Below are 17,539 nucleotides of genomic sequence, written 5' to 3'. Positions count from 1 at the left end.
TCACTTTGTTGTACGGCATAAACTAACACAACATTGTAAAGGAATTATACATCATAAAAATATAAATAAAATGATGGATAATGTAAATTAAAATTACCTTTGCAACTTTGTAGGGGGAAGAAATAAAACTCAGAATCCTTTATTAAGCTGCAAAGGACGTTTGCTAGCTTGAATACTAATTGCAATGCTTGTACAAGAGGTTGATAACATTAGTAATGATGAGATACACATTTATGTACAGTATCTTATTAAATCTTCCCACTTACCCTCCAGGTAGTATTACTTCATTTTACAAATGAGATCAGTCAAGCTTAGAAAGGTCAAGTAACCAATAAGTAGAAAAACCAGAATTTTAATCCACTTGATCTGTCTCCAAAGCCTGAGGCATACACAAAGCCAACACTAACTAATCAATAAACAACTTTCAAAAATTCTTCAAAGCCCAGTTTAGTTACTTAATTCTCCATAACATCTTCTCTGATCTCCCTGGATTAAAATTGATCTTTTCTCCTCTGAACTCCGGTAAAACTCTGTGCTTTGGGATAGCATTTATCATTTTTTACCTCTTATTATTGTTACTTACCTATAGACTTTATCTTCCCTAGTAAAATGCACATTTTTTCAATTGGACTTACACAGAACCTAGCACATGTTTGGTTGGTCGTGTCCAACTCTTGTGACCCCATGGACTATAGCCCGCCAGGCTCCTCTCTGTCCATGGGATTCTCCAGGCAAGAATACTGGAGTGGGTCGCCATTTCCTTCTCCAGGGGATCTTCCCAAACCAGGAATCGAACCTGGGTGTCCTGCATTGCAGGTAGTTGATTTACCGACTGAGCTATGAGGGAAGCCCTAGCACATGTTAGGTACTCTACAAATAAATGATTAAACTAATTTAAAAATGAATGATGCTGTGATAATTACTCTGCAAAGATCATACTCTATTTCAGGTGTGGTGAAACAACTGTGCATATGTAAACCATCTCCAGAGAACACTATTTAATTAAGTGAACTAAATTCATAATTCAAAATTAAAATCACTCTTACAAGAGTTTAAAAATATATTGTGAAAACTTACCTTCTGGTACTTCATCCTTTCCTTCTTTATCACTGGATTCTTGTACAAGATAATGATGAGTGACTGAGAACTTGAAGTCCGCAAAGGAAATCTCATCTGATTTCTCTTCCCATGTCCCAGAAGTAAATATACCCTGTATTTCACAGAAAAACAAAAAAAGAAAAAACATCCACCATAACATATTCAATAGTTATCATTAGTTTTTAAACCACAGATCTTTTTTCCCTTTTTCCGCCTCTTAATCTAAAAGCTTGATCCTATATTTATCCTCCCCAAAAGGGAAAAGGAAAAACATACAAGTGAATAAACCAAGAGGAAATTATTTATAAGTGATTTATCACAGTGGTCCTTTAAAAAGAAAATTTCCCTAGAAAAATTAACTGTCAAGTGACTAACAAAATTGTAATTTTCAAGTAATCAAGTAATTTTGGTAAGATGAGTCTCTACATAAAATAATGAATATAAAGTAAATCCCATGCCTCTTCACACACCAAAAAAAAAAAACCCAACTCTCTCTACCAACAGCAGAATCTGAGTACCTTTTAACAGAAAATGGTTAAATTTCATAAATTTTAAAAATTAGAAAAAATACATGACAATAAAATATTTATTATAAAAATCTCAAATCTAATAACATCACTACGTAGTACATAGCATTGCTGGATATCAGAAACTGCTTCAGAAACAGGTACATTCGTAAAATCAATTTAAATGACATGACATCTGTAGCATTTATTTGTTTAACAGGTACTGTGAGTTTCTTTATCGAGCTCTGGCATTCAAATATTTTCATTTAAATATCAACTTGATTGGAAAACATATTAATTAAAAGTTTCAAACAGCCCCTTACTTACATAATATAATCATAAAAAAGGATTTTTCCCACAAAGCTTCTAGTATCCCATTGCTGTTCTTTCCACTGGAGAAGTCTATAGTCATTACAGCATAGCACCACCAAGAGGCACAAATACCAACTCAGCAACTTCCAAGTACAGAGAGCCCCAAACTAGATAAGAAAATGTGAGGAATGATTCTGTGAGTCACTGAGTTTCTAAAAGTGTTGTTTGGACTATACCTATCATATAACATCCAGCAGTTTTATGTATTCTTGGAAAGGTATTTAAAATTCTGAATCTTTTTGTAAGGAGAATAACCACCACATATCCTACATATCACAGAAAACTAACCAAACCGATCACATGGATCACAGCCTTGTCTAATTCAATGAAACTATGAGCCATGCCATGTAGGGCCACCCAAGACGGATGGGTGATGGTGAAGAGTTCTGACAAAACGTGGTCCACTGGAGAAGGGAAAGGCAAACCATTTCAGTATTCTTGCCCTGAGAACCCCATGAACAGTATGGCAGAAAATGAAGAGGAAATAAAAAGCCTCTTGATGAAGAAGAGAGTGAAAAAGTTGGCTTAAAACTCAACATTCAAAAAACTAAGATCATGGCATCCGGTCCCATCACTTCATGGCAAATAGATGGGAAACAATGGAAACAGTGACAGACTTTATTTTCTTGGGCTCCAAAATCACTGCAGATGGTGATTGCAGCCATGAAATTAAAAGACGCACGCTCCTTGAAAGAAAAGCTATGACCAACCTAGCAGCATATTAAAAAGCAAAGAATACTTTGCCAACAGAGGTCCATAGAGTCAAAGGTATGGTTTTTCCAGTAGTCACGTACAGATGTGAGAGTTGGACTATAAAGAAAGCAGAGCGCCGAAGAATTGATGCTTTTGAACTATGGTGTTGAAGAAGACTCTTGAGAGTCCCTTGAACTGCAAGGAGATCAAACTAGTCCAACCTAAAGGAAATCAATCCTGAATATTCATTGGAAGGACTGAAGCTGAAGCTGAAACTCCAATACTTTGGCCACCTGATGGGAAGAGCCAACTCATTAGAAAAGGCTCTCATGCCGGGAAGTCTGAAGGCAGGAAAAGGGGATGACAGAGAGTGAGATCATTGAATAGCATCACCGACTCAATGGACATGAGTTTGAGCAAGCTCTAGGAACTGATGAAAGACAGAAGCCTGGCATGCTGCAGTCCATGGGATCGCAAAGAATCAGACACAGCTGAGTGACTGAACAATAAACATGCTACATATAAAAATCTATGATTTTTTTTTATATGTTAGGTTTCTTAAACTGAGGTTGCTGCTACTGCTAAGTCACTTCAGTAGTGTCCGACTCCGTGTGACCCCATAGACGGCAGCCCACCAGGCTCCCCGTCCCTGGGATTCTCCAGGCAAGAATACCGGAGTGGGTTGCTACTTCCTTCTCCAATGTGTGAAAGTGAAAAGTGAAAGTAAAGTCGCTCAGTCATGTCTGACTCATAGCGACCCCACGGACTGCAGCTTACCAGGCTCCTCCGTCCATGGGATTTTCTAGGCAAGAGTACTGGAGTGGCTTGCCATTGCCTCCTCCGAAACTGAGGTTAACCTGTGTTAAATTAAGATACCTATAACCTGACCCAAAAGTCTCAAACTGCAATAAGCAGTAATGATACACATAAGAACTTGGTTTGCGAGGAAGACAGCACACTATAAAGCAGTGAAATCTAAAACTAAGGTAGGGGGAGAAGTCCAGAAAATGAGAGATAAATTCCATTTCAAGCTTGCAAAAAAGCTGAAAAAAAAAATTTTTTTTTTAATTGTAATGTACTTGGTTTACAATGTGTTAGCTTCTGATGCATAGCAAAGTGATTCAGTTATACATTCTTTTTCATACTCTATTCCATTATGGTTTATTACAGGATACAGTTACCTGAATACAGTTACCTGTGCTATACAATAGGACCTTGCTGTTTATCCATTCTATATATAATAGTTTGTATCTGCTAGTCCCAAACTCCCAATCCAACCCTCCCCTACCTCCCCTCCCCCTTGGCAACCACAAGTCTGTTTTCTATGCCTTAGAGACTGTTTCATATGTAAGTTTATTTGTGTCATATTTTAGATTTCACAGATAAGTGATATCATATGGTATTTGCCTTTCTCTTTCTTATTTGTTTCACCTAGTATGATAATCTCTAGATCCACCCATGTTGCTACAAATGACATTATGAAATATTCTTTTAAAATGAGACAAAAGTGGACTTGCCTGGTAGTCCAGTAGTAAAGACTTGGCAATTTCCACTGCAGGGGGCATATTTCAATCCCTGATCAGGGAACTAAGACCTTGCATGCCTCATAGCACAGCCAAAACAATTTTTTGTATTAAATAAGTAAAATAAAAAATTTAAAAGAAAATATATTTATTAAAAAAACTAAGTTTTTAAAAATGATACAAAGAAACATCATTTGATCCTACTCCTGCATTCTAGGTACCACAACTGTCAACCTTACCAAACAGCCATCTCAAGGTGGATTTGGTTGTATTCAACATAGAGGACATCCAGATTCTATATGCAAAACAAACTTAAGATAATTTAGCTCTATTGAAAAATAACACTCCAACCTCCCTCCTTCAGTTCCATTATGATACAGTCACTTGTAAAGAGTATATTTACTATTAGAACCAGAAAGGTCAACTTTTAGTTCAGAATTAATCTAATAATTCAAATATAACTTCTGATGGCCCTACTCAGACAATAAAAAGAAATAAGTACACAGACTAGAAAGAAATAAAACCATCTTCTTTCACCAATGGCCTGATTATGTACATAATATGTCCAAACAAATCTACAAAGTACTAAAACTAATGAATTTATGAAGTTGTGGAATTCAAGGTCAGGATACAAAAATCATCTGCATACACACACACACACCCCAAGCAAACACTTGGGAAATGAGGTTTTTTTTAAATATCACTCTTAAGACATCAAAAAAATCAAATATCTATGGCAGAGACTCAATGAAAGATGAACAAGAACTCTACCTAAAAATACCTCAAAGTATTGCTAAAAAGATATTAAAGACCTAAACAGAGATATCATGTACACAGACTGGAAAACACAACACCATTAAGATGTCAATACTAATCAAACCCAATCAAATCCTAATCACTTTCCCAGCAGGCATTTTGTAAAGATTGACAAGCTGATTCTAAAACTAATATGAAAATCCAAAGAACCTAGAGTAGCTAAAATAATTTTGATGAAAGAGTATACTATCTGATTTTAAGATTTACCTTGCTACAGCACTTAAGACAGTATAGTACTGGCATAAAAATAAATAGATCAATGAAACATAACAGATAATCCAGAAATATATTCACACTCATACATCATTTTATAACAAGGGAACCACTATAATTCATTTAGGTTTTCAACAAATGAGTCTGAAATAATTAGATATTTATATAAAGAGAACACAACCTTTGTGTTGTGAAGGAATATCTTCACAACCTTGAAATAGGCAAAGATTCATTTGACAGGTCACAGAGGTTACTAAACAATAAGATCAAAACTGAAGAAATAAACTTCATTAAAATCAACATGCTTATCAAAAGACACAATTAAGGAAATGATTAGGGAAGCCAGGAGCTAGTGGAAATACTGAAAATACTTTATCTGACAAGAGTCACAACCAGGATATATGAGGATAATTTTTAAAACTAAACAATCCAATTTTTTTAAATGAGCAAAATACTTGCCAGGCACTTCCCAAAAGAAGCTATGAATGACAGTTAATTGTGATGAATTATGAGATTATACTGAATATCAGCAGTCATCAGTGAACTGCAAGTAAGACCACAATGAGTTACCACTTCATACCCAATAGGATGACTAAAAATGAAAATCCGACAATGCAAATTGTCAGAATGTAAAGAAACTTGAAATTTCACACACTGCTAAGAATATGGTACAACCTTGTACTTTAGAATAGTTTGACAATTTCTAAACACAAGACCCAGCAATTCTGGTCCTGAGAATATAATCAAGAAAAAAATCAAAGTATAAGTTTACCAAATCGTCCCCAGCAGCTTTATTAGTATAAAAAAAGGAGACAATTTAAATGTCTATTAAGAGAAAGAATACACATACTGTGGTACAGTCATACAAAGAATGGCATGTGCAATAAAAACATGTTGAGCAAAACATCAGACACAAGAAATGCATAGTGTATGATTTCACTTAATATGAAACTCAAGAACGGATATAACCAATATATAGAGAAAAAAATAAGAACTTCTGAGGGCTTCCCTGGTGGCTCAGTAGTAAAGAATCTGCCTGCCAATGCAGGAGACACAGGTTCAATCCCTGGTCCAGTAAGATCCCACATGCCTTGGAGCAACTAAGTCCATTTGCCACAACTACTGAGTTTGTGCTCTAGAGCCCAGGAGCCACAACTACTGAGCGAGCCCATCTGCCATAACTACTGAAACCCGAGTACCTAGAGCTTGTGCTCTTTAACAAGAGAAGCCACTGAAATGACAAATCCAAGTACTGCAACTAGAGCGTAGCCCTACTCGCCACAACTAGAGAAAGTCCGTGCAGCAACAAAGACCCAGCACAGCCAAAAATAAATAAATTACATTAAAAAAAAAAAAAAAAGAACTATGGCTGCTTACGGGATTAACCAAAGAGAAAAACAAGGAATATTTCTGGAATGATGAAAATGTCCTATATTTTCAGTTTAGATGGTAATAACATGGGAAGATACATTTGTGAAGATAAAACTGTAAACCTGAGTTTTGTACATTTTACTGTGAGTAAACTATTACTCAACAAAGAAAAAATATCACGAGGATAATCCTTTAAAAAGAGATGAGATATGGGGGAATATTAAAAGTTCTGAGGAAAATGTGGCAGAGAGAGAGAGAGGAAGATGTTCTTATCCCAAAAGAAAATAGCAATTACATAAGAACAACATGTACTAAACATCAGCATAATGTGGGCCCAACAATCCTTTCCACTAATCTTTCAACTTACTCAATAAATTTTAGGTAAGAAATACTCTCTGCCAGAACTTTGGAGGGCCCTCTCTTTAGTTGAAAGTGAAAGTGTTAGTCGTTTGAAGTTAAAGTCGCTCAGTCATGTCCGACTCTTTACAACCTCATGGACTGAACAGTTCATGGAATTCTCCAGGCCAGAATACTGGAGTGGGTAGCTGTTTCCTTCTCCAGGGGATCTTCCCAGGAATTGAACCAGGGTCTCCTGCATTGCAGGCAGATTATTTACCAGCTGAATTACCATGGAAGCCCTGTTAGTCATTTAGTTGTGCCCGACTCTTCGCGATCCCATCAACCGCAGCCCACCTGGCTCCTCTGTCCATGGAATTCTTCAGACAAGAACAGTGGAGTGGGTTGCCATTCCCTTCTCCAGGGGATCTTCCTGACCCAGGGATCGAATACAGGTCTCCCGCATTGCAGGCAGTTGAGCCCTTCACAATGTCAGGCCCAGACTGTGTAATAGCTTTCCACTGGCCTCCGTATCTCTACTCTATAATCCTTCTTCCACATGGTTCCGTTCCGTTCCGTCGCTCAGTCGTGTCCGACTCTATGCGACCCCGTGGACTGTAGCCTACCAGGCTTCTCCGTCCATGGGATTCTCCAGGCAAGAATACTGGAGTGGGTTACCGTTTCCTTCTCCAGGGGATCTTCCCGACCCAGGGATCGAACCCAGGTCTCCCGTATTGGAGGCAGACGCTTTAACCTCTGAGCCACCAGGGAAGCCCACCTTCCTAAAACACAAATTTGATACTGCTCCTCCATTTAAAATACTTCACTGAATTTCCATAACCTATTTAGTGGTTTCTAGAGATGTTTAATCATGCATTCTATCAGTAAAAGATGTTGAGTATCCATCTCCATATATGTATATATTTATTAACAAATTAAGCTTTACTGTATCAATAGATTATGCATATACATAAAAAACTAACATTAAAAAGAGATATAAACATGCAATATAAATCAAAGTTATAAGGCACAAATGGCTGATCACAAGCACCTCTAAGTGTGGCATATACTTACACTGGTAGAAATACAGAGCCCACACATCTGACCCCACCCTTTTATAGTTTTATCTTTCACAGTTCCCTTCCATTTACCTGTGTTACAATGCCTAATAACTTGTATTGCCCCAGAAATATGCTTTATCTTTGATATCTATGCATTGTTTATTTATCCTGCTCTTCTCTACTTTCTCTTGGCATACTTTTCATATATTCATTTTTCAAAACTCATTCTAAATGTTATTTCGTATAGTAAATCTGCTTTATCTCCACAAAAGGTAAAGATTCTCAGTGTCTTGTTCAAATCACTAGAATGGCATCTTATTCAAGTCACTTATATATGTACTTCTCCATTAGTCTGTGAAGAACAAAGACCACAGCCTATTCTTTGCAGCTCAGAACCTGAAAGTGAATACATGCTTAATAAGTATCTTAGAAATTATCTTTCAGTATTCAGAAAACCATATTTTCCAAATATATTGTAAATATTTCAGTAACTATACAGAATATATAGACTGAGATCTAGTCTAACAACCTGAAATAGCACACAACCCAATCCTAAAGGTATTATCTCTGACTTGAATTGACGTGCATGACAGTCATGTTGAATTCTTAGTGAAATTAATTTCCTCACTGTACAAATTAACACAGATGGGTAAACTCACTTCCTTCCTGAATTAAGAGATTTTTCTGTAACACCTAAGTCATTTTTAAGATTTACTGGTTACCAGAATCAAATTTCATATCATAAACAACCCAACATTAAATATATAGTCTTTCATTTTAAAACTAAAATTCTATGTAAATTATTGTTTAACCAATTACTGAAAATTTTTTTCCTTCTACTGACAAAAATGACACATTATTGAAAAGGAGGAAAATACAGTAAAGCATAAAATATAGAGGGTGGTTTTCCATTTCACTTTTTGAGGAGCACATAGCTATGGATCTGAACCTAACAGACTCTGTAATCACCTACAAGGCTTTTAAAAAATGTACTAATAACTGGACTCCACAAAACAGCAATTAAATAAGAATCTCTGAGGTTGTGTCTCTCCGAACACTAAACTTTTTCAAAAACTTCAAGTGATTCCAAGGTTCAACCCAAGAAAACAAAAACTCGGTATAGAGCAAAAATGAATGTTTTCTGGCACTGATGGGAGAAATCCTTTTGAATGTTTGCAGTACTGAAATACAAATATTAAAAGACCATCTATTTTGGGACAACTGAAGAACCACACACAAAATTAAAAAAAAAAAAAAAAGGTGGAACCTTTCCTTATGATAGGCATGAAAATTAACTCAAAATGGATCTTACATGTAAATGTAGGAGCAAGAACTACAGATACCATCAAGAAAATAAAGACAACCCATGATACATGCTGCAACATGGAAAATGGGACAAAATGTGTGAATTAGATATCTCGTAACAGACTTATATCCAGAATATATAAGGAACACTTACAAATGAATAATAAAAAGAAAAATAATTTAATTTAAAAATAGACAAAGAATTGGAATAGATATTTCGCTAAAGAAGATATACAAATGGCCAATAAGGACATGTGAAAATGTTCAGTATGAATGGCCATTAGTTCAGTTCAGTTAGTTCAGTCACTCAGTAGTGACCGACTCTTTGCGACCTCATGAATCACAGCACGCCAGGCCTCCCTGTCCATCACCAACTCCCGGAGTTCACTCAAACTCATGTCCATCAGGTTGGTGATGCCATCCAGCCATCTCATTCTCTGTCGCCCCCTTCTCCTCCCGCCCCCAATCCTTCCCAGCCTCAGAGTCTTTTCCAGTGAGTCAATTCTTTGCATGAGGTGGCCAAAGTATTGGAGTTTCAGCTTTAGCATTAGTCTTTCCAATGAACACCCAGGATTGATCTCCTTTAGAATGGACTGGTTGGATCTCCTTGCAGTCCAAGAGACTCTCAAGAGGCTTCTCCACCACCACAGTTCAAAAGCATCAATTCTTCGGTGATCAGCTTTCTTCACAGTCCAACTCTCACATCCATACATCACCACTGGAAAAACCACAGCCTTGACTAGATGGACCGTGGTTGACAAAGTAATGTCTCTGCTTTTTAATATGCTATCTAGGTTGGTCATAACTTTCCTTCCAAGGAGTAAGCGTCTTTTAATTTCATGGGTGCAATCAGCATCCGCAGTGATTTTGGAGCCCAAAAAAATAAAGTCTGACACTGTTTTCACTGGTTCCCCATCTATTTCCCATGAAGTGATGGGACCAGATGCCATGATCTTTGTTTTCTGAATGTTGAGCTTCAAGCCAACCTTTTCACTCACCTCTTTCACTTTCATCAAGAGGCTTTTGAGTTCCTCTTCACTTTCTGCCATACAGCTGGCATCATCTGCATATCTGAGGTTACTGATATTTCTCCCGGCAATCTTGATTCCAGCTTGTGCTGCTTCCAGTCCAGCGTTCCTCATGATGTACTCTGCATCTAAGTTAAATAAGCAGGGTGACAAGATACAACCTTGACGTACTCCTTTTCCTATTTGGAACCAGTCTGCTGTTCCATGTAGTTCTGACTGTAGCTTCCTGACCTGCATACAGGTTTATTAAGAGGCAGGTGAGGTGGTCTGGTATTCCCATCTCTTTCAGAATGTTCCACAGTTGATTGTGATCCACACAGTCAAAGGCTTTGCCATAGTCAATGAAGCAGAAATAAGATGTTTTCTAGAACTCTCTTGCTTTCTCCATGATCCAGTGGATGTTGGCAATTTGATCTCTGGTGCCTCTGCCTTTTCTAAAACCTGCTTGAACATCTGGAAGTTCACGGTTCACATATTGCTGAAGCCTGGCTTGGAGAATTTTGAGCATGACTTTACTAGCGTATGAGATGAGTGCAATTGTGCGGTAGTTTGAGCATTCTTTGCCATTGCCTTTCTTAGGTATTGGAATGAAAACTGACCTTTTCCAGTCCTGTGGCCACTGCTGAGTTTTCCAAATTTTCTGTCGTATTGTGTGCAGCACTTTCACAGCCTCATCTTTTAGGATTTGAAATAGCTCAATTGGAATTCCGTCACCTCCACTTGACTTCACATTCCAAGATGTCTGACTGTAGGTCAGTGATCACACCATATGATTATCTTGGTCGTGGAGATCTTTTTTGTACAGTTCTTCTGTGTATTCTTGCCACCTCTTCTTAATATCTTCTGCTTCAGTTAGGTCCATACCATTTCTGTTCTTTATCGAGCCCATCTTTTCATGAAATGTTCCCTTGGTATCTCTAATTTTTTTGAAGAGATCTCTTGTTTTTCCTATTCTGTTGTTTTCTTCTATTTCTTTGCACTGATCACTGAGGAAGCCTTTCTTATCTCTCCTTGCTATTCTTTGGAACTCTGCATTCAGATGCTTATATCTTTCCTTTTCTCCTTTGCTTTTCACTTCTCTTCTTTTCACAGCTATTTGTAAAGCATCCTCAGACAGCCAATTTGCTTTTTTGCATTTCTTTTCCATGGGGATGGTCTTGGTCCCTGTCTCCTGTACAATGTCACGAACCTCCGTCCAGAGTTCATCAGGCACTCTATCAGATCTAGTCCCTTAAATCTATTTCTCACTTCCACTGTATAATCATAAGGGATTTGATTGAGGTCATATCTGAATGGTCTAGTGGTTTTCCCTACTTTCTTCAATTTAAGTCTGAATTTGGCAATAAGGAGTTCATGATCTAAGCCACAGTCAGCTCCTGGTCTTGTTTTTGCTAACTGTATACAGCTTCTCCATCTTTGGCTGTAAAGAATATAATCAATCTGATTTCGGTGTTGACCATCTGGTGCTGTCCATTTGTAGAGTCTTCTCTTGTGTTGTTGGAAGAGGGTGTTTGCTATGACCAGTGTGTTCTCTTGGAAAAACTCCATTAGCCTTTGCCCTGCTTCATTCCGTGCTCCAAGGTCAAATTTGCCCGTTACTCCAGGTGTTTCTTGACGTCCTACTTTTGCATTCCAGTCCCCTATAATGAAAAGGACATCTTTTTTGGGTGTTAGTTCTAAAAGGTCTTGTAGGTCTTCATAGAACCGTTCAACTTTGGCTTCTTCAGCGTTACTGGTTGGGGCATAGGCATGGATTACTGTAATACTGAATGGTTTGCCTTGGAAACGACCAGAAATCATTCTGTCGTTTTTAAGATTGCATCCAAGTACTGCATTTCGGACTCTTTTGTTGACCACGATGGCTACTCCATTTCTTCTAAGGGATTCCTGCCCACAGAAAATGCAAATCAAAGTCACAATGAGACATCACTTCATAAACACCAGGATGGCTATAATTTAAAACATAGAAACAAGGGAGGAGATCAATGGTGGAGTAGAAGGATACTATGAGCTCACCTTCACACAGGAACACAGCAACATGTGGAGCAATTCATACTGTAAACAAATTGAAGAATGACAGAAAGACTCTTCTACAACAACAACTATGAGAAAAGATCCACAAGAAGTCAGGTAGAAAGTAAGCAAAAGCTATCAGGACCTGCAGCGCTAGGAGGGGGATATCTCAGGCTCAGAGATCATCTCAGGGAAATGAGTGGTCCAAGTCACATACATATTGTACAACAACAGGAATCCATCTCCTTAGCTGGTATGAAAACTAGCAGAAATTATAGGAGAGCTAGAAGAGCAAAAATTTGTTACTGAAGAACACACACACATGCTTGCTTACTCCTGAGAACAAGGCCTAGGAAGAAGAGTGAAACTTCCTTAGTTTCTGGTTGGTTTCTCATCACACTAAAGTGTGGGCACCATGGCCTACACCAAGCGCCTGCTCTAGTACCTCTACCAATAGTGCTGCTACACATGAGAGAAAGGCTGTTGCAACCAAGGAAAGTGTGCATTTAGGAGGAATGTAGCCAAAGGGTGGCCATGCTAACACTCAGAGAGGCATCAGATACAGACTTGTCCAGAGCTCTTAACCGGTGTGTGCTGGGACCAATCCAGGACAATCCCAGCACACAATAAGAGCTTGCTCTGTCCCCAACTGCTCCAGTACAGTTCCCTCCAGGGCAAAGGTGCCGTTGCCAAGAGTGGGGAGTGCACACACTTAAGAGGAAACAAAACCTGCTTGAACTGACCCTCAAGGCTTCTGCTACAGCACCCTGGGACCCACTCCCACAGGGCTAAAACAGCCACCAATCATAGAAGCTCCAGCTTCTAGCCCCTCTATCTCCAGCCCCACTTCCACCAGGTGATGGCTGACAGCTATCATGACCCAGGGTCATTTCACATCCAGCCTTCCCACTAAAACCACCAGGCACACACAAACTACTAACAATTCTCCCACATAAGGACTCTCCTTCAAGACCATGATAGGTAACTTTAACCTAATTTCATAGAGACAGAGAAAGTTAATCAAAATGAGAAGACATTTGTTTCAAACAAAAGAACAAGGGGAAAAAACCTGAAAAAACAACTACTAAAACATAATTTATCAGATAAAGAGTTCAAATCATTAGTAATTAAGAATGTTAATTGAACTTGAAAAGAAAATAGATGAACACAGTGAGAATTTTAACAATGAACTAGAAAACAAGTAAGAATCAGTCAGACCTGAAGACTGCAATAACTAAAATGAAAAACACACTAGAAAAAATTAACAGCACACTGCCGGATGAACTATGCACAGAGTATCATGACACTGTACAGGAAGACAGGAATCAAGACAATCGCCAAGAAAAAGAAATGCAAAAAAGAAAAATGGTTGTCTGAGGAGGCCTTAAAAATAGCTGTGAAAAGAAGAGAAGCGAAAAGCAAAAGAGAAAAGGAAAGACAGACCAACCCATTTGAATGCAGAGTTTCAAATAGCAAGGAGAGATAAGAAAGCCTTCCTCAGCAATCAACGCAAAGAAATAGAGGAAAACAATGGGAAAGACTAGAGCTCTCTTCAAGAAAATCAGAGATACCAAGGGAACATTTCATGGAAAGATGGGCTCAATAAAGGACAGAAATGGTAGGGACCTAACAGAAGCAGACGATATTAAGAAGAGGTGGCAAGAATACACAGAAGAATTGTACAAAAAAGATCTTCACGACCAAGATAATCATGATGGTGTGATCACTCACACTCACCTAGAGCCAGACATCCTGGAATGTGAAGTCAAGTGGGCCTTAGAAAGCATCACTACAAACAAAGCTAGTGGAGGTGACATAATTCCAGTTGAGCTATTTCAAATCCTAAAAGATGAGGCTGTGAAAGTGCTGCACACAATATGACAGAAAATTTGGAAAACTCAGCAGTGACCACAGGACTGGAAAAGGTCAGTCTTCATTCCAATACCTAAGAAAGGCAATGGCAAAGAATGCTCAAACTACCGCACAATTGCACTCATCTCATACGCTAGTAAAGTCATGCCCAAAATTCTCCAAGTCAGGCTTTAGCAATATGTGAACCGTGAACTTCCAGATGTTCAAGTTGGTTTTAGAAAAGGCAGAGGCACCAGAGATCAAATTGCCAACATCTGCTGGATCATCGAAAAAGCAAGAGAGTTCCAGAAAACATCTATTTCTGCTTTATTGACTATACCAAAGCCTTTGACTGTGTGGATCACAATAAACTGTGGAACATTCTGAAAGAGATGGGAATACCAGATCACCTGACCTGCCTCTTGAGAAACCTGTATGCAGGTCAGGAAGCAACAGTTAGAACTGGACATGGAACAACAGACTGGTTCCAAATAGGAAAAGGAGTACATCAAGGCTGTATATTGTCACCCTGCTTATTTAACTTATATGCAGAGTACATTATGAAGAACGCTGGGCTGGAAGAAGCACAAGCTGGAATCAAGATTGCCGGGAGAAATATCAGTAACCTCAGATATGCAGATGACACCACCCTTATGGCAGAAAGTGAAGAGGAACTCAAAAGCCTCTTGATGAAAGTGAAAGAGGAGAGTGAAAAAGTTGGCTTAAAACTCAACATTCAGAAAACTAAGATCATGGCATCTGGTCCCATCACTTCATAAGAAATAGATGGGGAAACAGTGGAAACAGTGGCTGTCTATTTTTTGGGCTCCAAAATCACTGCAGAAGGTGATTCAGTTCAGTTCAGTTGCTCAGTTGTGTCCAACTCTTTGCGACCCCATGAATCACAGCACACCAGGCCTCCTTGTCCATCACCAACTCCCAGAGTCCATCCAAACCCATGTCCATTGAGTCACTGAGGCCATCCAACCATCTCATGTTCTGTCGTCCCCTTCTCCTCCTGCCCTCAATTTTTCCCAGCATCAGGGTCTTTCCAAATGTGTCAGCTCTCCCCATCAGGTGGCCAAAGTTTTGAAGTTTCAGCTTCAACATCAGTCCTTCCAATGAACACCCAGGACTGATCTCCTTTAGGATGGACTGGTTGGATGTCCTCTCAAGAATCTTCTCCAACACCACAGTTCAAAAGCATCAATTCTTCAGCACTCAGCTTTCTTTATAGTCCAGCTCTCACATCCATACATGACCATTGGAAAATAGATGGGGAAACAATGGAAACAGTGACAGACTTTATTTTGGGGGGCTCCAAAATCACTGCAGATGGTGACTGCAGCCACAAAAGTAAAATATGCTTGCTCCTTTGAGAAAGGTTATGACCAACCTAGATAGCATATTAAAAAGTAGAGACATTACTTTGTCAACAAAGGTCCGTATAGTCAAGGCTATGCTTCTTCCAGTAGTCATGTATGGATGAGAGAGTTGGACGATAAAGAAAGCTGAGCGCCGAAGAATTGATGCTTTTGAACTGTAGTGTTGGAGAAGACTCTTGAGAGTCCCTTGGACTGCAGGGAGATCCAACCAGTCTATCTTAAAGGAGATCAGTCCTGGGTGTTCATTGGAAGGACTTATGTTCATGCTGCCATTCATGGGGTCACAAAGAGTCTGACATGACTGAGCAACTGAACTGAACTAAACTGAGGTAATACAGAATAATACATAAGTGATGTGGAAGACAGAATAATGGAAAATACACAATCAGTACAGCAAAAAGAAAAACATTTTAAAATTGAGAAAAATTTAAGGGACCTTTGGTACATCAAGCGTATTAACATTCACATTACAGCAGTTCCAGATGGAAGAGAAAGAAGTAAAAATGTATTATATTTTATCAAATTATGATTTTGGCTGAAAACTTGCCAAACTAGAAGGAAATATACATTCAAGTACAGGAAGCACAGAAAGTTCCAAACAAAATGAACCCAAAGAGACCCATAAGAAGACATATTACAATTAAAATGGCAAAAGTAAAAGAGATTCTAAAGGCAGCAAGAGAAAACCCGTCACATATAAAGGAACTCCCAAAGGCTATCAGCTGATTTTTCTACAGAAACTTTTCAGGCCAAAAGGGAGCAGTGTGAAACCTGCAATCTCTGATAGTCTACTCAGCAAGGTTATCATTCAGAATTGAAGAAGGAATAAAAAAACTTCTCTGACAAGCAAAAACTAAAAGAGTTCATCAATACTAAACCAATCCAACAAGAAGTGTTAAAGGGTCGTCTGTAAGTGGAAAAGAAAAGGCTACAAAATGAAGAAAGAATTTAAAGGAAAGGAAAAACCCCACTCATAAAGGCTCATAGTTTAAGTGTTTCAGACTTAAATTAAAGAAAGTAGGGAAAACCACTAGACCATTCAGATATGACCTAAATCAAATCCCTTATGATTATACAGTGGGAGTGAGAAATAATAGATTTAAGGGACTAGATCTGATAGAGTGCCTGATGAACTCTGGACGGAGGTTCGTGACATTGTACAGGAGACAGGGACCAAGACCATCCCCATGGAAAAGAAAAGCAAAAAAGCAAAATGGCTGTCTGAGGAGGCCTTACAAATAGCTGTGAAAGAAGAGAAGCGAAAAGCAAAGGAGAAAAGGAAAGATATAAGCATCTGAATGCAGAGTTCCAAAGAATGGCAAGGAGAGATAAGAAAGCCTTCCTCAGCGATCAATGCAAAGAAATAGAGGAAAACAACAGAATAGGAAAAACAAGAGATCTCTTCAAGAAAATTAGAGATACCAAGGGAACATTTCATGCAAAGATGGGCTCGATAAAGGACAGGAATGGTATGGACCTGAGAGAAGCAGAAGATATTAAGAAGAGGTGGCAAGAATACACAGAAGAACTGTACAAAAAAGATCTTCACGACCGAGATAGTCACGATAACGTGATCACTGACCCAGAGCCAGATATCCTGGAATGTGAAGTCAAGTGGGCCTTAGAAAGCATCACTATGAACAAAGCTGGTGGAGGTGTTGGAATTCCAGTGGAGCTATTTCAAATCTTGAAAGACGATGCTGTGAAAGTGCTGCACTCAATATGCCAGCAAATTTGGAAAACTCAGCAGTGGCCACAGGACTGGAAAAGGTCAGTCTTCATTCCAATCCCAAAGGCAATGCCAAAGAATGCTCAAACTACCGCACAATTGCACTCATCTCACATGCTAGTAAAGTCATGCTCAAAATTCTCCAAGCCAGGCTTCAGGAATATGTGAACCATGAACTCCCAGATGTTCAAGCAGGTTTTAAAAGAGGCAGAGGCACCAGAGATCAAATCGCCAACATC

General features: G+C 38.7%; 1 protein-coding gene across 4 annotated transcripts in view; it reads right to left on the bottom strand.

The window, feature by feature from the left end:
• The window catches only part of RAB3GAP1 (RAB3 GTPase activating protein catalytic subunit 1), a 119,314-nt gene that overhangs the window by 68,731 nt on the left and 33,044 nt on the right, over positions 1 to 17,539 (bottom strand). For all 4 annotated transcript variants that reach the window (XM_055397585.2, XM_088829066.1, XM_088829061.1 and 1 more), the window contains exon 4: positions 1,078 to 1,210. In XM_055397585.2, the coding sequence (XP_055253560.2) occupies positions 1,078 to 1,210 (133 nt within the window). The remainder of the gene's footprint in view (positions 1 to 1,077; positions 1,211 to 17,539) is intronic.

Source organism: Moschus berezovskii, chromosome 2 (assembly GCF_049115385.1).
Source record: "Moschus berezovskii isolate FMDL1 chromosome 2, NW_MosBer_1.0, whole genome shotgun sequence".
Classification (NCBI taxonomy): Eukaryota; Metazoa; Chordata; class Mammalia; order Artiodactyla; family Moschidae; genus Moschus; species Moschus berezovskii.
The sequence above is the reverse complement of the archived record's forward strand: the minus strand, read 5'-3'. Positions and strand labels throughout refer to the sequence as shown.